This window comes from Porites lutea, chromosome 3, assembly GCF_958299795.1.
Source record: "Porites lutea chromosome 3, jaPorLute2.1, whole genome shotgun sequence".
NCBI classification, from domain to species: Eukaryota; Metazoa; Cnidaria; class Anthozoa; order Scleractinia; family Poritidae; genus Porites; species Porites lutea.
This window is the reverse complement of record NC_133203.1, coordinates 26,396,586-26,420,510: the sequence shown is the minus strand read 5'-3', so window position 1 is coordinate 26,420,510 and position 23,925 is coordinate 26,396,586. Positions and strand designations below refer to the sequence as shown.

Here is a 23,925-nt window from a genome sequence, read left to right as displayed (position 1 = left end):
AATACCAACATTGTATCCAAACAAACCAACACCGACCGTTTTGCACAGTTTGTAACGTGCAAATATGCCACCTATTTAGATTCCTAAGCGCTTTACATACTTATTTTGTATTATTTATTACCTTAGATTCCCGTTATTTCTGACCCTACCTGTAATTCAGTTCTCACTGCAAAAGGTAGCAATAAACCAATTTCTTCTTCTTCTTCTCTGAAAAAGTTGGGTCATGCAAAACTAAGCAGCGAGGAAAAGGGAAGGGTCACAAGCTTATACACCCATAATCATAACAGGCATTTTGTTTTAATATTATTTTATGGCAGGAATGGCGAAACCATAGACATGTAGAAAATTTAATATAAATTCATCATGCTCCACTTGCAAAATAAGTAAATTTCTTGTTCTTTTTACAGCTGGCATTAGTGCTAATTTAATTTGCTTGTAAATAACTTGCTTTAGCCTCTGCTCCTTGATATATTCTATTGTTTGTAGGCTTGCTGCTGTTGCTAGCATTATTCTACTCACTTTCACTAAAATTTTAAAAGTAATCAGCATTCATGGGCCTGGTAATTTTTTTTAGATCACCATTTGATAATAATAAGGAACATAAGCATACTACTAATTTAACCGGGTGAAAAGTAAATGTATGCACTGTGCAAGCTTGTCCCTTGTGGTCAGGTCTATGAAGTTAATGCTGTAATAAGTGTTAGTTTGCTAGAATCATTCACAACTGTTTCTAATTTAAACAGTAAGAGACATCAGATTTTATGCACCGTATAGTTCCAGAAAATAATTTATCCATACCCCCACCACAGAGGGAATTTCATGCAACTCCCCCCTCCTCCCCGGAATTTCCATTTTTTGAATGCAAAAATAACCCCCCACCCCCCCCGGAATTTCCACAAGTTTTATGTACACCCCCCATACCCCCTGGAAAAATAGTTTTGACAAGAAAGTATGTTAAAGTTAAAGTTAACACTTAGCCATCTGCATGGCATGTCACTGCTGTTTATTCTCGATCAATCGTAACATCTGAAGATACATACAAAGAAAACAGACTGCAATTTATTTGAACACGTTTTAAAAGAAAATAGATAAAATGGTAAATTGTCAAATTACTTTCCTAAACGACTTAGTCCCTTTGTAAATGTGGTACAATGTCCTTTAGCAGACTGACTGGGTATGGATATTTTCTGAAGCCACACAGGGAGGGTTATTCATGTTGGACTTATGCAGTATTTAAAGATTTAACTGGGTGAAAGGTAAATGTATGCACTGTGCAAGCATAGGTGGTGCAAGCTTGTCCCTTGTGGTCAGGTCTATAAAGTTAATGCTGTAATGATTGATTATTTACTAGAATCAGTCACGACTGTTTATAATTTAAACAGTAAGGGACATCAGATTTTATGCATTTGTCTTTGTGTAGAGAGCCAGAGTAGAAGTTCCTCTTCCCCTGATGAAGAAGACATTATAATTTCTGACACTACAGTGTCAAAGCTACCAGGTACACGTACTTATAATATTTTAGTCTGTTGGGGGAAACTCAAAAAGGTTCAGGGGTGGGGGCGAACTCGAATTAGAAAGTTTATATTGAGTTAAGATGTGCGCAAACTTGATTAGGTGCAAGAAAGAGAGCATTTCTTAATTCTTGTTCTCTGCCATTCTCTTTCACTTTCTGCATCAGTTCAACACTGCCTTAAAACGGTAAAATCAATTCTTTGATCATTTGTTGAGAGAACAATAGAAATGAGTTTTCTTTTGTAAGCTTTCGGGAGCAACCTTTTCGCTTAAAAAGTTCTCCGTTTCAAACTGGTTATTAAATGCGATTTTTATACTATTTCCAGCCAGAAATACGTTGGCTGCCCAAAAGCGCTGTATTATTTATGGGCGATTTCTCATCATGAAATGATGGTAGTCTTTAGCTCCCCTATTTGGGTTACCTCAATACTCCCCACCTCCTTCCTGAGAGTCTGTAGAGACAGACGATCGCTCTCTTGTAGGGTGATGTCATAACCAAGTTTTCTTGGCTTAATGGTTTTTAGACCAAAACCATTTACCCATGGTGCTCTGCTGATGCACTTTACATATGGAGCTCCACTATAACATCGTATGTTACTGGTGCAGGCTTGCTCCTTGTTGTCATGTAGGTCTAGATAGAAAAAGGTTTACATTTTGTGCCCTTTAATTGATTTGCAGCTTACCAGAGTGAAAGTCCTTTGTCCTGTAATGAAGATGTTACAAACAATCTACCAGGTACACTGTACTTGAAGAAAACGTTTGAGAAGGTTGCAGAATTAATGGGGAGGGGCATAACTTTTTGAGTCTTTTTGAGCCAATCAGATTGCAAGGATAACGAGTAATTTCAAAATGGATTTAATTAAGTCTCTACTCCTTGATATCTTTTATTGCTTGTAAGCTTGCTGCTGTTTGCTAGCATTATTCTTCTCAGTTTCACATAAATTTAAGAGCAATTGGTTTTAATTGGTCCAGTAATATTTCCATTTGACAGATTACCATAGCAGAACTCCAGAAACATAACAAAAATAGTGGTAATTTAACTGGGTGAAAGGTAAATCTATGCACTGTGCAAGCTTGTCCCTTGTGGTCAGGTCTATGAAGTTAATGCTGTAATGAGTGTTTATTTACTAGAATCAGTCACAACTGTTTATAAGGGACATCAGATTTTATGCATGTGTCTTTGTGTAGAGAGCCAGAGTAGAAGTTCCTCTTCCCCTGATGAAGAAGACATTATAATTTCTGACACTACAGTGTCAAAGCTGCCAGGTACGTGTACTTATAATATTTTAGTCTGTCGGGAGCAAACTCAAAAAAGATGTGTGCAAACTTGATTGGGTTCAAGAAAGAGAGCATTAATTTGTTAATTCTTGCTCTCTGCCATTCTCTTTGACGTTCTGGATCACTACCTTAAAAATAGAATTGAAAGTCAAAAAGACTACTGCAAAGACTGATCAAACAACGTGAAAGACGCTGAGATGTACAATATCTCGACTGGCCAATACCAGTCTTCATCAGGTTTATTAGGACAATTCACGAGTTTACAGAATATATACTGCAGTAAAACAATAAACGGAAATTACCTATGATATGACGTGATACGGTGTAGTTACTAGAAAAAAAGAACTGAAACTGAAAACTGATACAAGTTGCGTAATATATGGTGATAGGTTATTGTTCTTCACGTTTGTTAATTCCTAGAGGCTCAATTGTTTTACCTTTTTGGATGAGATGCGCTTTGCGCGCTTTGCTAAAAGAATCGCGTTCATTATTAAGTTTTTCAATAGGTATAAGTAACATATGGGAAACAGAATGATTGTTGCTAAGAAAGTGTTCTGAAACTGCAGTTTGGATATAACTACAGGTTCAATTTCAGTTCTTTTTTTCTAGTAACTACACCGTATCACGTCATATCATAGGTAATTTCCGTTTATTGTTTTACAGCAGTATATATTCTGTAAACTCGTGATTTGTCCTAATAAACCTGATGAAGACTGGTATTGGCCAGTCGAAATATTGTACATCTCAGCGTCTTTCACGTTGTTTGATCAGTCTTTGCAGTAATCTTTTTGACTTTCAATTCTCTATATTTTTTTTTTGACTGATCTCGATCTTGTTTGATCCAACGTTGGGCAAGTTTGATCGTTCACGGTTTTTGCAGTGGTTTCAAGCCTTAATTTACAACTACCTTAAAACATTAAAATCAATTCTTTGATCATTTGTTGAGGTATCAATAGAATAAGTTTTCTTTTTTAAACTTCTGTTTTTGCTAAAAACAAGTGCATCTCCCTTTCAAACTGGTTATTAACTGCGATTTTCATACTATTTCCAGCCAGAAATATGTTGGCTGCCCAAAAGCGCAGTATTATTTGTGTTCGATTTCCCACCGAGAAAAAATGGCATTCTTTAGCTCCCCTGTTTGGGTTACCTCAAGACTCCCCACCTCCTTCCTGAGGGTCTGTAGAGACAGATGCTTGCGCACTTACGCTTATGGTGATGTCAAAACATAATTTTCTTGGCTTAATGGTTTTAAAAACAAAACTATTTACACATGGTGCTCTGCTGAGCACGTAGAGCTGAACTAAAACATCATTTGTTACAAAACTGGTGCAGGCTTGTTCTTTGTTGGAATGTACATTTATGTAAACGAAGATTTTCTTATTGTTTTTGCAGCTTACCCAAGTCAAAGTCCTGTGTCCTGTGATGAAGAAGTTAGAAGCAATCTACCAGCAGGTACACTGTACTTGAAAAAAACTTGTGAGAAAGTAGATGCGGGAGGGTCATATCTTTTTTTGGCCCCTGAAAAAGTTGGGTCATGAAAAACTAGGCAGTGAAGAAAAGGGAGGCTCGCAAGTTTATGCACACATAATCATAACAGGCATTTTTTTTAATGTTACAATGTGGCACAAATGGCGAAACAATATAGAAAAGACACTATAAATTCATCATGCTGCACTTGTAAAATGGTTACATTTCTTGTTCTTTTTACAAGTTGCACATGCGTTAATTTGCTTGTAAATAACTTGCTTCAGTTTCTAGTCCTTGATATCTTGTATTGCTTGTAGGCTTGCTGCTGTTTGCAAAATTGTTCAGTTTCACTAACATTATAAAAGCAAGCAGCATTCATGGGCCTGGTAAAATTTCCATTTGATAGATCACCATAGGGGAACTCCAGAAACAAAAAGTCAAAATAAAAATAATAGTAATTTAAATAGTTGAAGTGTAAATGTATACACTGCATTGTTTTTTTTTGTAGACTTGAGCAATCAGAAGTATGACAGTGATGAGGTAAATATTATGAAGGCATTTTATTGTAATCAAAGAAAATGCCTTACATATGTTGCTGTGGGAGTTTTTAACCCTTTTTTCTAAGGAATATTATTCTATCATTTATATACCGTGGAAGTAAAAGAAGAAGGACAAATGAAGTGTACATATACTCTCTCCTACTCTCACGAATCTTGTGGCTTTGTTTCTCTCTTGGTAATTCCTAGTCACAGGAGTTTTCACATATCTAAAAGAAATAGGGAAAGGGGAAAAAAGTCAGATGTTATTGTTGCCTGAGCCCAACTCTTAAGAAAATGCTGATTGAAGCAAAGAGTATCCATTGTCTTTTTCAGAATCTCAGTGGTAGTCCACATTGTTCCCTTCAGTAATTTGCTTATTTGCATGTTCTTGTGATTTTACTTTGGCGTCGATAATATGATAACTCGACAGCAGGATTGGGAAATCGTGCATTTCTTTAGTTTTGGCCTGCCAAAAGGGGGTTCTTGTATAAATCGGGTGGTCCTTTCCTGGGATATTTTCTCTTTTCCAAATGACAACTGTCTGGGGATATGACATCTTGACACGTTGTCAGAAGTGTCGAAGTTCAGTTTATAATGGTATCCATAATGTAATTGACCTGATTTAGTGCTGTAGAATTTAGGGATTGAATAAACCTTGTATGGTTACTGGTAAATATTTTACTAGGAAGTTATTTAATGAATAATTAATATAAACAATGAAGTTGAAACGATAAACAAATCGAACTAATGTCAAAGGTTTGCACACTGTTCTTAATCAAAAAGCAAAAAGTATGGGAAATGTCCCCACAATCTAAACAGTCCCCACAGTGCTTGTGTGTGTTCATATTCTTGTCCCTGTAAGTATTCAATCACAATAGATGTTTAATTTACTATCTTTTTTTTAACGTGTCATTGTTGAATTTAGTTGGTATTCGAACTACAGCATATAAAAATCAAATTTTAGGGTGCGTTTCTTTAAGAAAATCCAAGATTGGATTCTTAAATCCGAAAGAATCCGAAAACGGATTTTGCGTTTCTTTACTAAACAGATCAATCCAAGATCTCTCGGATCCTGGTGCGTCAAAGAAACCGAATAATCCACTGTGGGCAAGGATTATTCCGTCCCTTTGATACACCATGATCCGAGAGATCTTGGATTGATCTGTTTAGGAAAGAAATGCAAAATCCGTTTTCGGTTTCTTTGGGATTCAAGAATCCAATCTTGGATTTCCTAAAAGAAACACACCCTTAGTTGCGTTAGTGTGATCATGTGAAAAACAACTCCTTGTATAGGCTACTATGCCTGGTTAAATGCTAATACAGTGACTCGTTTGTAGGAAGTTGCTGATAGTGCAGCTGAAACAGACAGTGGAGAGTTCAGTTATCCTGCAAGACTTGATTATCCTGGATTACTGAACAGGGTATCTCCCCAGGCTTCATTAGGTATGGACTAGAAAAATTTCACAAGTGATGAATTAAGTTTGCTGATTTGAACTTGTACTCATTACATTGTAATCAGTTCGGAGGACTGATTGATCAGGTAATACATATGAGAAAGTGAACGTAGGATTCGTTTGGTTTTGATTTAGGGCTACATTTGAAAGAGGACGAGGAAGGTGAAGATGAAGATGGTGGAATTCAGAAAACCTTTGGTAAGCTAATAATGACGTTTGTTGTTTTCAGTCGAGGTAGACTGTTCAAAGTCCTCTATTTCCTTGCATGTCAATCAATCAGTCAACAACTTTATTAACATGTCTAAGGTAAAATAGGCGAGGGTGAATCCCTCAACTAATTGGGGACACCTAAAAGGTTAGATTAAGAAACTACTTACAGCATTAATTTTAAACTTTAAAATAAAATAAGTGGTCTAACTAACGTAATTATCACTAGCTATTCATGGAAGTCTTAACATTCATAACACTTTCAAAATAATAAAATTCGGTTATTACATACGGAGCAACAGTTTGGCAGCCGTCAGCCAGTAGCGACTGTTAATGTTTATGGCTGCGCAAACTGGGTGCGTATGTCAATGCGGAGCGCAACTGGGGTAGGTGCGGGTAGATAACGCTTTGAGCTCACACTTTTTTCGATCACTGTTTCTCGTGCTTCTTCCAGTTTGTGTTGAGAAAATAGAAAGGCTGTGAACAATCTATTTTTAAAAGTGAAAAAGGTAGATGTGTAACTATATCATTTTAGCAAACGCCTGTAGCAAGTGCTCTACTCATTTGCATAGTCAAGATTCATTAAACATTTCTTCGTCTAGCAGTTATAACAAAAGATTCACACTTCTCCCGGCTTACAATTTTACCCATGCCACAAGAATCGTAACTATTAGAAACTTACCATTTGACTTATAAAGAAACATCATTTTAATACATAGTACATTTTGTTGTGTGTATTCGCAGCTAACAAGAGACAACGTGTCAAAAGAAAAATGTTGTCTTCCAGTTCCTCTTCCTCTGACGAAGACAAAAGTACAACGAAACTATTAGGTACACTTAATAGTTTAAAAAAATCCTGTGTTAAGTAAGATGTTGAACATCTCAACTAACAGGTGTATTACGAGAAAGAATTAATGCAAGCTTATCCCTTTTGGTCAGGTCTATGAAAGTAATGCTGTAATAAAAGTCTATTTGCAAGTATCAGTCACGACTGTTTATAAATTCAACAGTAACAAACATCAGTTTTTATGGGCTTACCTTTATGTAGAGAACCAGAGTAGAAGTTCCTCTTCCCCTGATGAAGATGACAGTACAGTCAAGCAACCAGGTACGTGCAAGTTCAATAGACTTGTGTTATGAGTTGAAACACTCACCTTCACTTTGTTAAATTTTTCGTTATCGTTATCGTTATCGTTATCGTTGTTGTTAGCATTATCATTATCATTATTAATGTTATGTCTGACTATTATTACTGACTCGTCTTTTATAGTCCTGGCCCGGGTTGCTCGAAGCATGGTTAGCGCTAACCAGCGTTAAATACCATGGAAACCTATACGTTTTGATACCTCTTAACCAACGGTTAGCGCTAACCAGTCTTTGAGCAACCGGCCCCTGGTTAATAGCGTGGTTGGAATATATAATTTTTCTGTGCAAGATGATTCTTCCATGCTGTCATGTTACCTCTTCGTGCTTTTTAAGTTGGTTCTCACTAATGAAAAATTATTGAGAGGGCCGCTGATCAACATAATATTTCACAGAAAGGTGGAGTCATAAACGCTCAAACCCTGCGTAATTTAGGCTGGCAAAATACCTCTCTCCTTTCTTTATACTGTTTAGATATTTAGGTCATTTTTTTTTCTTTAAAAGGTGAGCGGTTTCTGCGAAAAGAGGTTCCGCTGGACGCTGAAGAGGATAGCTGCGTAGCATCACCTGAAAAAGACGTTTCTTCGTGCGATGAGGATAACTCGACAAGAAGCAACAGCACTACGATCATGACAGCACCGCCATTTGCAGGGGGTAAGGAAGTAGTCCCTGGAATTTTAATTTACTGAGTACACAAACGAAACAAACATAGGATTCTGTGGGAACTTAACTGCTTATCGGAATTGGCACACCTTTATCTGTTCAACCCTTCCTCCGGGAAACAGGACAACACCCGCAAGTGTTGCCACAGGCTGCTGCTCCATTTTGCTTCCAAAGTTGTGACTTTCATATCATGGTACATAAGAAAAATGAAAAAGGTCATTCATCTATGCCATTTGACAAATTGACGTCATCAGTTTTTTATGCGTCTAACCTCTTATTGATGATTAATTGCGTCATAACATTGTCAAAGTGGCTGTGGAACCAGGAGCCGCAGGTGAGTGGTTCCGCACTAAACTTGGACAATGTTATGACGTAATTTATCTTCAATAAGAGGACAGACGCATAAAAACCGACGTCAATTTGTTTTTTACAATAACAAGACCCCAAAGTGGTCAAATGCCGGGAATAAATGAGGGGAAAAGACGTCGTAAAATTGCCGGAGCTAAGTGAATTTAATTCAGAATGACGCGAACATTATCAATAGCGTTTTCTCGCTTTTTGATTGGCTTCTTAAGAAAGTCAATGAAATCCCATTGGTTAACGTTGAACTGTTGAAAGCTTGCATAAAATAAAATTTTATCCGTCTGTACTCTTATTGATGATAAACATGAGCTAATCAGCGCCCAATAAATTTGACAGTTATTGTAAAAATAATGATTATATACTCGAAACACAATACTACAGTGAAACCTGTATTAGGCGGCCACCTTCGAGAGTTCGTATTTTAGCAGAGCATCATGCATATTAAAATATGGTAACCTATGGATGCCAAAAGCTTTGCCTATGACGTTACCGTACTTACTCACATAACTCATATCATTATCATTTCAGTGTCTTTACGATGTGCACAGATAAGTAAGGACAAAAGAAGGGTTTATGACAAGAGGCAGGCTTGTTACTATTGTGGCACGTTGCTTTTCAAAATCGCAAGGCATTATGAGCTGAAGCACCAGTCTGAAAGAGAAGTGGCCATTGCCCTCTCCTTCAACAAAGGGTCTACAGAAAGGAAGAGACATCTTGAGAAACTGCGGTTGTTAGGTAACTACCACCACAATTTGACCGTATTAGAAACTGGCAAAGGAGAGCTCATAGTCATGAGACGCCCATCCTCTTCTGGTGAGAAGTCCAGTCCTGAAGATTTTCTTCCCTGTCCGTCTTGCTGCGGCTTCTTAAAACGCCACGATTTATGGAAGCATGCTAAATCCTGTAAGTTTAGGCCAGAGAGTATGAAAGATGCCCCGAAATATCAGAAGGTACAACAAAACGCAAAATTGATGCTATTTCCAGCTATTTACAATGACAGTAGCGGTATACTGAGTAAATTACTTGCAACTATGAAAAGTGATGAAATTTCAGCAATTGCCAGAAATGACGAGCTCATTAGAGATGTTGGAGTGATGCTTCTCGAGAAGCATGGAGAAAAGCAAAACAACCTGGTTTCACAAAAAATGAGGGAACTCGCTCGGCTCGTGATGCAGCTTCGTGAAACCGAGTTCCGACCTGATGCTGGGCTCTCTGACTTCATTAAGCCTGACAAGTTTGATGTCGTTATTTGTGCAGTAAAGAACATTTCCAAGTTTCATTTTCAAGAAGGTGTTCAGAATGTCGCTACTCCCTCTCTGTCTTTAAAGCTGGGTCATTCCCTTAAAAAATGTGTTCACATTCTTCGGGGCCATGCGTTGCGCAGGAAAGATAAGGACTTGCAAGAGGATGCAGAAAATTTTGAAAAACTTTTGGAATCTGAGTGGAGTCATCGTGTATCTCACCATTCTCTCAACTCTCTCAGTACAAGCAAATTCAACAAAGTGCAGCTGTTGCCTCTCGCGGATGATCTCGATAAACTACGGAAGTTTGTCCTCGTCAAGATGTCCTCTGGTGTACAACTTCTGGAAGAACAGCCTCAGCTACAAGCATGGAGTGATTTAGCCCAAGCAACTCTTGCAAGGCTGGTCATATTTAACAAACGAAGAGGGGGAGAAGCATCGAAGATGCTTCTAAACAGTTACCTGAGCAGACCAGACTGGACAAAAGTGAACAACCCTGAAATAATGTCGGCACTTAGCAGCTTTGAAAGAGAATTATCCAGGAGGCAAGTGAAGATTCTTAACCATTACTTAGAGTGAAGCTGAATGTCCTAGGCTTTTGCAACTGCGTTGGTGAAAGATATATGTTATGTATGGGTAACCAAATGGCGACGAGTGCGACAAGGAAATAAACGCGCGTCTTTGTCAAAATTCTAATAATTTTCCAAGCCTTTAGTCGAGGTAAAGAACGTTTCAATATCTTCAAGATGTCACTGTCAAGTTTTAAAATAGTTATAGGTCAGTTAAACAATTATTTAAATACGTGTATAAAAGTACGTTAACATGCGGAAATACGCTAGACTGCCTGATATAATGCTGCTGTATATCGGGAAACTTTAATTCTCTCTTGCTTCTCTGTCAGACTCGATCAGGACGAAATTGTTTATCGAAGTATGCCACTTTATTATTTTCGCTTCGCTTTTTGTTTAGATGGTTGGTTTCACGAACCCCTATTTGCTCCTTCATTGAAAAGAAACTCCTCCTTTTCGAAATGGTAGACTTTCCACAGATAAAGAGAGTTATTTTTATTGTTGTATTTAGACTAGATATGGTGGAGATTCGTGGCAAGCGGGGCAGAAAGGTTCCAGTCATCTTGACCCCCGAGATGATCAACGCTATTGATGTTCTAATCAAGACGAGGAAAGCAGTAGGCATCGCAGATGAGAATCCGTACGTGTTTGCAAGACCAAATAGACAGTCTTTAGAGCCCATGCGTGCCTGGGATTGTCTCAAGAAATTAAGCACACAGTGTGAACCACCTTTGTCAAACCCTACAAATATCACCAGTACAAGGATGAGGAAGTACATAGCAACTATTTCCCAAGTCCTGTCTCTGAAAGAAACAGAAGTGGATTGGCTCGCGAGACACCTTGGCCATGACATTCGAGTGCATAGGGACTTTTACAGACTCCATGAGTCTACAATTGAAATCGCTAAAGTTAGCAAACTGCTTCTAACGGTAGATCAAGGGAAAACAGGCAAATTTGCCGGAAAAACCTTGACAGAAATCGATCTGAATGGTAAGTACAAGTGATCTTTTCACGCTAATTTAAGGCAACTCAAAACAGTAATATACCGGAAGACGCCTGGTCTCTAACGTGCATTTCAGCGCGAGGCATCACGCGATCACCCGAGAGGTGTCCTTCATTCATTCATTCATTCATTCATTCAGGTCGCGAGATAGCGCGCGAGATTTAAAGTTACAAACATGGCGGCGCGAGGCCTACTTTGTAAAAATTTGTTTCCGCCAGGTTTGGTAAGCTGTTTACGATATCAGTTATTTTTGCGTTAAAAGACAATTTCCAAGGAAAAACATTCTTTTAAACCACTGTGCTGGAACGTAAACGAAAATTGTGATGTTGATGTTGCGATCAATCACGCCGGGTATCAGTCTAAAAAACAGCAAGGAAAAACTACTCTTCAAGTTGTCTTCGTTCTTTTTACTTTGCGAGTCTCACCTTCAGGTATTTATGGTGCTCGTCTTCTACCACTTTAGTTATGCTGCTAATGACAACAGCGAAAAAAAAACGAAAGAAACAGTATTCGCGTGGAATTGCGAGCTTTACTGATCAGCAGACCAGCTTCACGCATGCGCAAGGGGCGATGTTTCGAAGTCGAGATTTTAATTTGTACGTAGAGTATCTCAAAAACTGATCCCGTGACCCTACTTTTTTAGCGGAAAAATATTCAACAGCAAAAGCGGAATGCATGAGCGAAATTTCTGACTCGGAAACGTTTTGTTAGAAATCGCAGAACCAAGACTTTCCGACACTGATGATGAACTTAATGATACTGATGGTGAGGAAGATGACAAGACTGACGCTTTCGATGAAGGAACGTCTTCAGGTGCGTAAATTGTTTCCTGAATTCACAGAATATTGGCAGTGCCGACTTAATTAAGTTGGCTGACAATAGTTTCCAGCTCTTTCTATCACTTATACTTTGATGGATCAATACAACCACTCTTAGTCATATCATCCTCCAATAATGGTATCACACAAATACCCAGCCATTGGTTAACAAGTTGTGATCATCCTTTTTATATAACAGGCTACCATAGCAACAATAAAACCCGTTAGAAACGCGCTAAATGTTACCATTAGGGGAAACCTCCATTTTTATTATCGAATATTTATAAGTAAGATAAGAGGAAACATTATTGTAAACTTAAAATTCTGCGAGGGAGTGCAAGGCCACCTTAAATCAAGGTGTCTCTGTTAATTGATTGGTTTATTAACATTATAACAGGACGCTCTACCAAGAAGAAAGTAGCGAAAAGTATGTCCCAGAAAGATTTCACTAAAGAAGTGGCTAGCAAATCATCACGAAAGTCAAACAGTAAGATACGAAATCATTTGTTGATATTCTTAAAAACTGGAAAGCATTTGAGACGTTCTCTTTCATGGGATCATTGTTGCCAGCAGTGGCAACAAATTTCTTTAGTACGTATTTTGTTTGAGGTAAATGCAAGTCCTAGAAAATCATAGATTTTGTGAAGGCAAATGAGGAAATTGACTTTCTGATCATGTTTTAAAACAAGTTGAAGTGTGCTATCAGTTTTCATGTATTGCTGAGTTCAAACACGGAGCACAGCGTCAAACGGACTACCTTGTAGTACAGAGATTTAATCGGGTAATAAGAATCAGTCTTGTAGTCTTGGATTTTGGTCAATAAAACGTTTTTTGGCACTTCTTGTTATAGCTGTATGGATGTCTATATTCTTCGACATTAATTTTGACTCATTTTGTACTAGAAGCCAAAGGAAGAAGAGCGAAGAAGATTGTAACTTCAGGTAAAGAGGATGGGAATTATTTTATTTATACTATTGAGCTGAGGTTTGCGAAAGACCAGATCAAAGGTTACATTTTAGTTGCCCATAATAAAAGATGTCGATAAGAAAAAAGTTAACCGGAGAAAAACAAATCGACCACTACTCTCGTAGCCTTCTTCTATTCCTACTGACGAGTTCATTTGAAAAAGACGAAAACTTCTTATGTTTTGCTTTTTGACGATTACGTATTTTAATTGCATCTTTATTGTCAGATAATTAGAATAAGTTATCGTCAGAAAAGCAAAACATAAGAAGTTTTTGTTTTTGTCAAAATGAACTCGTCAGTAGAAAAAGAAAAAAAGGTACGAGGGTAGTGGTTCTCAAACTTAATTAATATTTTCTCAAAGCAAACTTGAAATAGCCGATACGCAGGTGAACCCGATGGGCTATTTTTCTATCCGCCCCAACCCGCTCACGCTTTGCATTGACAACCGTCCAGTTTGCGCGGTCATTGAATAAAAATATGGGAATACAGAGATTGGTGAATTGTCTTATTTTCCTAGTTCTTGACAAAGTTTCGGCAACGAAGCTCATGTTAAGCAGTGCGACTAAAGGTTGTCACTAAGCTGGCGAGTGGAGGAACGATAGTCAGCATTAGTTCTCCCATAAAATTAAAATGTGTTCGATATATTCAGCCTCTGGTGCGCAAAAAAAAAAAAATTTCTCCCTAGACTCCTTATTCCTTTTATTGACTTGTTTTAGGTGTCAAAATACGACATTCTTTGCAATCTGTCGAGACAAGGGGCAAGTTTCCAAGCTGCTGGTGGTTAGCGACTCTAGTGTTCGATGCGTAGTCATATTGTTTCTTATTGCTTTCTTTTAGATATTGCGTATCTGGAATTTTCAGACACGGATGGGGAGCTTGATGATTGTGATGAGGACAACCGTGTTGTCGAAGGTGATAAGAAAAATATCCTCGTGATAGAACAAAACTATGTAAAATTTAACTACATGGTGTCGCAATTCCTTTTCTTGCCCCTATTCTAGAAAGAAAATCCGTTTTTTTTTTTTCTATGGGTTTCAGAATCCCAGTGAATATGAGATAATAAGAGAGGATTTCCTCCCGTAAACTCTGCCAGAGAAAATGCTTCCCTTGAAAATCAGGTGTATAAATTCAACTCTGTGTATACTTCATGGATTGAAAACTTAACACTATCACTCTTGAGTATGTATTAAAGATTGGGAGGTTGTAGAAGTCTCCCTTCCCCCACCTCTGTGTATGTGTTTGGGAAGGCCTCGCCCGAAGTTGGTCTGAACGACACACATTGTAGGTTAAGCAGGGACGGACGTTCGTAATCATAAAGTGGGGATAAGAGTGAGTTGGTTCACTATTCCCCGCGGAGTACACTTCTATCTTTGTGAAGTGCTTTTCAGAATTTCGATTTTTTTTTATTTTTATATTTCCTATCAACATAGAACACAAGACGATAAGGGGTGGTCGCTCTCAGAAACATAAAGATCAAGATAAGGAGAATTCAAACTGTGCTATTTCAAAGACAAAGAGTAAGTTGGTCAAATTTCCTTTCGTTATAAAAACGGCACGTAGGATATTTTGTCATGTGGAAATGAGTCGATTTTAGTAAAAAAAATGTAGTCGCCTGTTGTAAAGTAAGTCAAAAGCGCTGTGAATATCTACCTCTGTATTGTATTTGTCCCCCTTCCCTGTGTCTAGATTCTCTGACGTATTGTGTATTTACTTATAGTTGTCAAAGAACCTACAAAGACGGCAAAAATTGGTGGGAAAGATCCAGCTAAGAAGAATGCCAAAAAAGCTGTGCTCAAGTCAGGGAGTAAGTTTGGAATATTTTTTCACTGTCTATATCTCAAATATATGCAGAAGTCTGACCGAACAAGGTAGCATTTTACTCTGATCTGACAAGCTAAAGCAGTTTTTAACCTATCACGCCAGAGACTCTCTGGCGTTCACAGTATTGTCAATACATCAAAAGTGATGCGTGTGTGTTACCTTGGTTGATTCGACTTTCGCGTTGATTTATAATTTGCGAGCTGTAAATCTATTACACTCTCAATAAATCCGGTTGCGAACTTTTTCGGAAGGAGTTTTTCATGTGGCGTTGTTTTAGTAACGGTTTTGAGAGGCGCTCTTCCCGTATACTGTAGGAATTTTAGGCATTACATATCCTTGGGAACCTTTATTGTCTTCCAGCAAAGAAACGGTGCTTTTATCACTAAGGTAAGCGTTTTCGATTTGCAGAGTCGACTGCCCATACTCCGTGGACAGAAGAGGAAAAAGAAGCTGTTTTCAAGTATCTCGCTCCCTGGATTAGACAAGGACGTGTTCCTGGCAAACGTGACTGTGAGAATTGTATTGCCAAAGCAAATGGCGCCTTAGATCGTAGGGAATGGACAGCCGTAAAATATTATATTAAGAACCAGAATGACAAAAGAAAGAGGGTTCTCACAACTATAAATAACAGTTTGTAGTTTGGTATTGTCATCCTGGCACGGTTCTAGTTACTTCAAATGAGATTAGCACAGTGAAAGAAATAATAATGTTGTAAAATGATCGTAAGATTATTAAGCTTTTTCTTTAGTGTTAGACTACTTACGCTGACAATTGGATTGCATATAATTGGTGCTCATAAGCTTTTGAGAACAATAGGTGTCTCCTTGTGTGGGAAATCTGTAATGATACCAAGTTGGAGTATCGAAGAAACTAAGTATCATTTTTATATTGTTCTACATCATTAGAGGCATCATGTATTGAGCAGTGAATCAGCAATGACGATTTTTTTGAAATAAGTATTTGTTATTTGCCGGCGCTGGTTCATCCGCATTGGGAAAAACTGTGACTGAGTACGGCCGTACTCAAAACCAAGGGTACAGTTTTTCCTAATGCGGACGAACCAAGGCTGGCAAATGACTTCTTTATTTAGTTACCTATTTTTCTCGCTACGATGCTGCTTTAAAGCATATTTCGTGTTGCCTTTCAGTTTAAATCTTGCGTACGCTTGAGTTTCGAGCACAGAAAGCGATACTGTTGTATGCAGAAATTGTAGGAGTTGAGGTCCGGTAATGCAGACAAAATTTTTCTTCAACTTGTCTCGCAACATTGTTGCATTACAAGTTGAAACACTCTTTTCGTTTGATAGCAACTTTTCTCGCAGCAAAATAGTGTTGTAAGTCGAGGCAACATGTTGCGCAAAGTAGACTCAAGTTCTATTTTCTGCAACAAATTTTAGTTTTGCTGCTCGTATTACCACTGAAGCTACAGCTTGTCTCGCAGTAAATTTGAATTCGACGCTTGTGATTGGCTGTCGCAAAGCGCGGCAACGAGGCAAAAAAAAAAAAAAACATGGCGGACGGTGAAGAACAATCTGAATTCGAAGTAGGCCAGTAATTCACTGAAAGTAATAAATTTGCCCTGTGCAAAGACCTCAAGGGCTATCCTAGTCTTTGGGGCGCCTCGTTTGTCCGTTCGAAACAAGCGGCAAAACAGACAAAAGGCTTGGAAGAACTGTTGCAGAAATACAACTTTTCGCCTAGCTATCTATTACAACGACAAAACTTTATTTCGTTCTGAAACAACACTGAGCTTCATACTGAGAGAACTTCGCTGGCACGGAAAATTAAGAAAATAACGGCCGGAAGGCGCCATCTTTATTTGCACACGATTGACTAATGAAAACGTATTCTCTATTTTCCAATTGCCCATAATTCACTCTTTTGCCCCCCAAATTTTGAATAAACTAATGTGAAATTCTCTTGGGAATACGCAGACCTCCCAAGAGAATTTCACATCAGTAGTTAATGCAAAATTTGCGGGCAAAGAGAGTGAATTATGGACAATTGTTTAATAGAGAATAGAATTCGCAGACTTGCAACACTGTATTTTGCTGCAAGACAAGTTGGTCATAAACGTGGTCATACGCGCAACAGAGGATTGCAACTTGCAATGCAACAATGTTGCGAGACAAGTTGAAGAAAAATGTTGCCCGTATTACCGGACCTTTATTTACATGTGACGCTGTGAAGGGAAACATTACGTTTAACAAGGTTGGGTTTTGGCCCAAAATGTCCTTTATGTAACAAAAATCGATGTTATTGAAAATTGAAAACGTACGGCTTAAAAAAAATTGACTGGGGTCCGGGTGGACAAAGCCGGACCGCTGGAGCGCGCGAGATTAGGCAATCAGATTGAAGGATTTAAGAAACCGGACCACTGAGAGGCTGGAAGAAAAAACAAGGTGTAGTATCGCAACACAGAATGCGATACAAAGAAGCGGCCGATTCAGCGACAGCACTCTCGGAAGACTTAGTAATGTATTTCTACCGTTAAATTTTGTACAAGCATTAGGCCTAAACGAACTAGTAAACGTGGTTTAGAAAAATACGGAGTAGCAGTTGCAATTGGTCGTCTCAGAATTTGCGGACGTGCTTAGTTTCCTATCGTATGTCCAGAAATGTTCATCTCTGCTCATTAATTTTCATTCTCTAATCAACCACGCGTTCATCAATGCGATACGTGTATTAGTTGTCCGTTCGCGAACGCACTTCGTTCCACAGGTTCGGACTACGGATAATTCTGCTTTTTCGTTCAATGCATGAGTCATGCTGAAACGTGGATTTCAAAAGTTGTATCGTGTTTATTAAAATGCTTGTTATTAATTGGTGAATCGCATTTACGTTTTAAAGCTGCTAACCCATGTTCAACGGTACTGTTTGAAGCCACCAACAAAATCGAACAGAATAGCAGTAGACTGCAAAACAACCGTATTTTTGCGTTGGTCATGAATGCGAACGTTTGGCTTTCATCTTTCCGCTATTACCGGTATATACTGTACTCACCGTGACAATCATGTTGTCATTTCTTTTTGTGTGTGTGTGTGTGTGACATGTAAAAGATAGACCAGATTAGAGTTTGTACAAAGTGATCTGGATTTGTAAACTTGGATTCATGAAAAGTGGATCTGTCAATCGGAGTCGTAGTCAGAAGCGCAGAGGCGTTGTGATCTAGTGAATTCTGCTCATGACTCTGTCACTATGATCTAGCAGGAATCGAACGAACTGAACCAATCACAATGCATCGAAACGAGCTTTGTAGAGCTCTATTCTACCACTGAATTACACTTTACGCCGAGATAACGACTCCTAGTTTTGATTTTCACTGAGTCATAAGTGCTATTACGACGTCGCTTAATGAAACCAAGCCCAGAAAGGTGTTTTGGTAGGACATGAACTTGTTCATTAACCGTGGATTTGTAAAATTGGATTTGCAAACATTGATTTTTACAACCCGGACAATGTTTTCCAAATCGATTCTAGTTGCAATTTTGCAACATGCCACGTTGTACAGTGATCGGAATGTTTAGGTTACTGTTTTTATCGCTCAGATTTGCCAGTAGATTTTAATCAAATTTCATAACGTAGATAAACAAGACGTATCAAGTGTTGTATCTAACTTTTGAAAGAGGTTTAACTGGTAGAATGTCGCAGGTTTTCTGGAGAAATGCCTCTCCACATAGAGGGAAATGGTTAAGAACCCATTAAACATCGAAGAAGCAAACACTGAAACAGGCTAAGATTTATGTTGGAAGGTCCTTGACCCTGCACATCTTTTCAGTTTTATGCTCAATGACTGCACGAATTACATAATGGAGATGCTTCTAAGTTGGTTAGTTGTATGAGCACACATAATCACCTTTTGTATTTTGCCAGGTTTTGTACAGGGTCAACCCCCAAAATAACCAACAAGAACATACAAGAAAGAACTTCAGTTTGCCAGGTTTCATAACCATGCCCCTCTATTAACCATGCTTTCCTTAAGGATTCTTCAGTGTTTTGGTGTGTGATACTTTGTCTCGTTAATTTCACGTCTCGGGGAACAATGAGGGTCTCGGAGAAATGCGGGGCCAGTCATTAAAGAGCCCTAGTCAGCCATACTTTTTTTTTTGTTTATGTGCGAGAGTTTGGCTACTACATTTTACTCCGATGTGCAAACGAAGGAACTCACTGTGAAACTACTAAAGATAATTAAACATACTTTCTGGAACACCATTTACAGTAAAGCCATAATATTTTGCGTCTCCATGCAATATCAATACCTTCGATGGCATCGACAATGGAAGAGGCTGACTAGGGTCCTTTAGTGCTTAATTATCTATGTGTGGAAAAACAAGAGAGAGCGTCAATTTTCAAGCGGGACCTTTCACTGGCGCAAATGTAACCATTCAAAATGATAAAGATTGTATTAGTGTTTAATTGAAAGCTTAGTTTCATTTTGTATTTTGCATCACTTTCATGATGTATTTGTCGGAAATTTTCTTTGGAGGAAATTATAGTTGTGCTTTGTTAAGGTATGTTTCTTTGTTTGTTAGTTTGTTTTTATCCCCCTGGTGAATAATGTCTAATCTTCAAGGAAAAATAGTATGTTTTGTTTTCCCTCAAGTTTTGATGTTTCCCCGACTTTGTCTCTAGAAACAGCGAGACTTGGGAAAACCAAACTTATCATTTCTCTTTGGGCCAGACGTGGAGTGGATACTTTCATTAACCGATTCCTTTGATTTCAAAGAAACATCCGCTGGACGGAAAGGCTTAAGAAAAGAGCAACCAAGCCAACTGTTTGTGTCTACAATAAGCTGGGAAAACCTCGCTAAACTCGTATTGAGTAAAATCCCGGCTAGGGTGGGAAAAACCTCATATAGTGAAAGTTGGCAGGTTTGGTCCGTCATAATTACATCACCTTAGGTACTCGGCGAAAACTTTCTCTGAGGGCAGAACGTGCAGATATTGATATTGTTTACTGCACAGGTTAACAAAGCTCAGTTTCCCTTTTTACTACCACTGAGAAAATAGAAATGATAAATTGGACCTTGCTATAATGTGAAAAATAAGAGCTCTTGTGTTTTTCATTCTTAATCTCTATTTTAATGCAATTTGAATCCGTTTGGTGCATGTCAGATTAAGGGAAGTGAGAGCTAAATCCCCTAAGAGAAGTAAAAATCTACGAAACTCTTATCAAATAGGTCTTTCTAATTGAGCAAATGATTGTCCAACAAGCACGAGTTGGGTGTATTGACGTGTCCCTATAGGCACTGTCCAACTAGTTCTCACAAGTAAGGTGTTTTGCCATGTGTACCCATAAGTACTGTCTCAAGATGCAATCCCCACAAGTCGGGTGTGTAGCTCTGTGTGCCCATAAGTACTGTCCAGACCACAGTCCCCGCAAGTAGGCAAAGTTCGCGATGTAAAGTGTCCCCACAACAGTGTCCCCACAAAAAATATTGGCCTTTTTCTAATTTCGACCAGATGTTTTAAGAGGCCAAGAAGTCAGCTAATAAATGCCCCAGTATCATTTGGATAACTGCTGTGGAAAAGGGTGTCCTCGCAACTAGGGTCTGGAAATATGGTCCTCACAAGAATGCAGGGGTGCGTATGGGTGTGTGTGTGTGTGTGTGTGTGTTTGCCTTGTTTTGTTTTGTTTTGTTTTCCTTTTCTCTTTTCACCACAAAAATTTAACCACGATGCATATTTTAAGGCAGCGAGTCAGTTTTTAATAGGGCGCTGGTGCCAGTTCAGTGGTAGAATTCTCGCCTGCCACGCGGGAAGCCCGGGTTCGATTCCCGGTCAGTGCATCTATTGTTAATGTTTAATGTGGATAAAAAAATAAAAAATAAAAAAAATAAAAATAAAAAAAATAATAAAAAAAAATTAATAATAATAATAATAATAATAATAATAATAATAATAATAATAAACAATAAAAATAACAATTACGGAAAAGATTGTTATCGTCCAGTTATCTAGCTAATTTAGTCATAACAAGGGGTAAAGAACAAAAGATCTTTCACAGCTTGGGGTATCCAAAGTACAATACAGGAAGTAGGACAATTGTTTTTAGCTTTTGTTCATCGCGTGTTTATAGCAATTTCCCTCTACAAGGCTTATTCTCTAATAAAATTGTTGATCGATATTTTCTCCTCCAGCTTTGCAACCTTTCCATCTATTATGAAGTAGCCGCTTAAGGCAGCAAAAAATAAAACAGTTTTACCTGTTCGCATTCAAGAATTTGAGATCAGTTCTGGATCGCTGTTTTGATAGGAAGGTTCTGGCAAAATAACGCATTTATTTGAAGAATTTGTTTTGTGTTACTTATCATTTTCTTGGTTTACTTATTTTATTGTATCTTCGAGTCATTTTATTTAAAGTACGCTTCAGATAAAATTTTCTAGAAACCCCTTAGCTAAATACAATGTATTTTTCCCCTTTCCATTTAAAGTGGAGTTATTAAAACATAGAAGAAATTAAGAACTGGAAGCTTTGTGTTGCTATAAGGTCACTGTTTATAATGTTTAGCAGAAACAGTTCACCCCTACTTTCATTTAAGTTAATCACATTTGATCGAGAGTAAAAGATATTTGAGGTTAGTTGGCTGTTCCCAGCGAATTCTCAGAAAAAAACATACATCAACGGGAGAGCAAAATGCTGCAGCAGTGTTTTGTGATCCGTGCTTTGTGCTCGTTTATTGGATAGCGAATATTTCTTAACTGCTTATTTGCATTTTCTTATGGGAGTAATATTTGTCGTTACTAATTTGGTCCTTGTTCCTATTTCTTTCTCGAACAACTAAATATTTAATGCAGCCACCTATTAAATAATATCCGGCCTTTTTAAGTGGGTAATCAGTACGTGTGAGTAGTCAACTGAAATTTTGGTAAAGCTCCAGCTAAACAAGCTCAAAACATAGGTGTGGTTTCTATTTTTAATCTTTATACCATCAGATAATTTTCCCACTATGGACACGCACGTTTTGTTTGTTCTGACCATATGACTGAAAAAATGCGTAATTTAAATAAAAGAGAATTTTAAGATCTTGATACCATGTTACATGCAAGATAGTTGTTGCTTTGTTTTTATTGACTATACTTTGTTCGAGTTTGTTCTGTTTCTAACATGCCAACAATTCAAGATGACCTCAGTTAAAGAGTGCATCTACTCCTGCAAGGTCGGTGGTGTTAAGTATTAAATTAGAATTTTGATTCAGGGCCAGCAAGCCATGCCAAGGCCTTTAGGTTGTTTTCTTTGATCATGGTTTTGAGGTAATCGGTGTTTAAGTTTTACATTCCTTGAAGGTTCATCTGTTCTGGTTCTTTTAATTGTTCAAATGTTTAGGTTATTAGTATTGAGCTCTGCTCTACGCTAGGATAGAAAACAGATTGAATAACAAACAAGAGAAATGCTGATACTCTTGAGCCGGCGATGCTTACGTTGAATTAAATTGCCTCCCCACGCGTTATATTTTTCTATATTTGTATATGATCTTCTTAACACACGCGTAGACAACATTCATTCGGCGCACAAGAAAAAATAGAAAAAAAAGAAAGAAAAACTTGGAAAGACAAACTTTTTAAACTTCTTTTGGAAGCCACGGAAAGGAGGGAGACGCTCTTTTTAGGACTAGGGCTTGGATACTTCTTCTAACATTATCCGGGACACTGACTCCCATCCGGTGTGAGCATCACCCTGGGTGTAGCCACTACACTGTCCTACCCATAATTCCACTAGAACTGCCCCTTGTGTGATGTTTTCACAGTTCCCCTCAAATGACCGATGATAACACAGATTAGGGTTCCCTGATGACCAGTCGTTGTAGACAACAACCTAAATCGTCATTGGTCCACCGCATTCGTTTCCATTAATTTAAAATATCACCGATTACACTTAGAATCACCATGAACCCTCACGGCTCCGTGAAATGAGGCTTTAAGCGCTGTATCCGACTTCAACTTTTAAAAAGCACAGTCCTGGAAAGAAAAAAAATATATTTATAAGGTTCAACTCTAGTAATGCTGAATAACGCAGGAAATTAATGCTTATAGCGGGAATGAAGGCTGAGAGGAGGAAGAAATTAATCACCTGCTAGTTTTAACAAAAACAACTTTGAAAATTCATTACAATGTCATATGAATGATGACTGTTGCCTTGTTTTTGTTGGTCTCTATCATCCCCAAACATTTGAGGTTACAACCTCTTTAGTAACTGCATCAAGGTGGATGTTGCTTGTTATTGATTAGAATTTTAATTCAGCACCAGCCAAACAAGTTCCGACACGACTTCTTTGCTTATCTTCAAAAGCCAACACAAGTTCCCCAATAACTACAATGTTTATATCGAGTAACAAATAAGCAACTTTAAAGGATAACCTCTAGATTTTTTTTCTAATCATGATTTTAAGGGATGGGCATTTCTTCTTTGAAGGTTCTGTTGCAAAGTGTCTATCAACATAGTAATCAGAGGACTTTTCACAAAGGAGAGAAAAAATATCATGTCGTGACCTTCTCATAGTTTCCCTATCTAAGAACGTAGGTGGTGATTCTAACCACGTTCAATCTGGGTTGTCTTTGCTTGGATTTAAAATACTTTGCCTAGAAGAGTTTAATCCTTCTTAACGAATGATCCAAGCGATATTTTACATATACAATATATTAGTTAAAGAAACACACTTCCTGAATCTTCATTCCTTTTTCCTTTATGTTTTCTTTCTTCCCTCTTTTTGAGAATCGTAGACAATGGAAATAATGTCAGCAAGTGAGGGGAAATTCGGGAGATATCTGCTTTTACTAGAGGTTTTACAGTGAACATAAACAAGGAATATAAATATTGTCTCAATTTTCCCGCTGACCAGCTGGTTTTTAAATAGTCATTATTTCTTCTGAGAAAGATTTTTT

General features: G+C 38.0%; 1 protein-coding gene and 1 non-coding gene across 3 annotated transcripts in view; both read left to right on the top strand.

Annotated features, from left to right (window-relative positions):
• LOC140930798 (uncharacterized) overlaps positions 1–19,563 on the top strand; it is a 40,047-nt gene extending 20,484 nt beyond the window's left edge. Inside the window, exons 1-11 of one of the 2 annotated variants that reach the window (XM_073380512.1) lie at positions 2,285–2,778; positions 4,183–4,242; positions 4,766–4,797; positions 10,948–11,426; positions 12,151–12,252; positions 12,655–12,744; positions 13,160–13,198; positions 14,061–14,135; positions 14,654–14,740; positions 14,941–15,027; positions 15,453–19,563. In XM_073380512.1, coding sequence (XP_073236613.1) covers positions 4,784–4,797; positions 10,948–11,426; positions 12,151–12,252; positions 12,655–12,744; positions 13,160–13,198; positions 14,061–14,135; positions 14,654–14,740; positions 14,941–15,027; positions 15,453–15,682 — 1,203 coding nt within the window. In that variant the 5' untranslated portion in view covers positions 2,285–2,778; positions 4,183–4,242; positions 4,766–4,783 and the 3' untranslated portion in view covers positions 15,683–19,563. Of the gene's footprint in view, positions 1–1,420; positions 1,499–2,190; positions 2,248–2,284; positions 2,779–4,182; positions 4,243–4,765; positions 4,798–10,947; positions 11,427–12,150; positions 12,253–12,654; positions 12,745–13,159; positions 13,199–14,060; positions 14,136–14,653; positions 14,741–14,940; positions 15,028–15,452 lie in introns of those variants that run through there. The other variant, XM_073380511.1, reaches the window with a different exon arrangement.
• A 1,195-nt stretch (positions 19,564–20,758) lies between these two features.
• On the top strand, positions 20,759–20,832 carry Trnag-gcc (transfer RNA glycine (anticodon GCC)). Its single transcript has one exon. It is a non-coding gene; the product is annotated as a tRNA-Gly (tRNA).
• Positions 20,833–23,925: the final 3,093 nt, after the last annotated feature.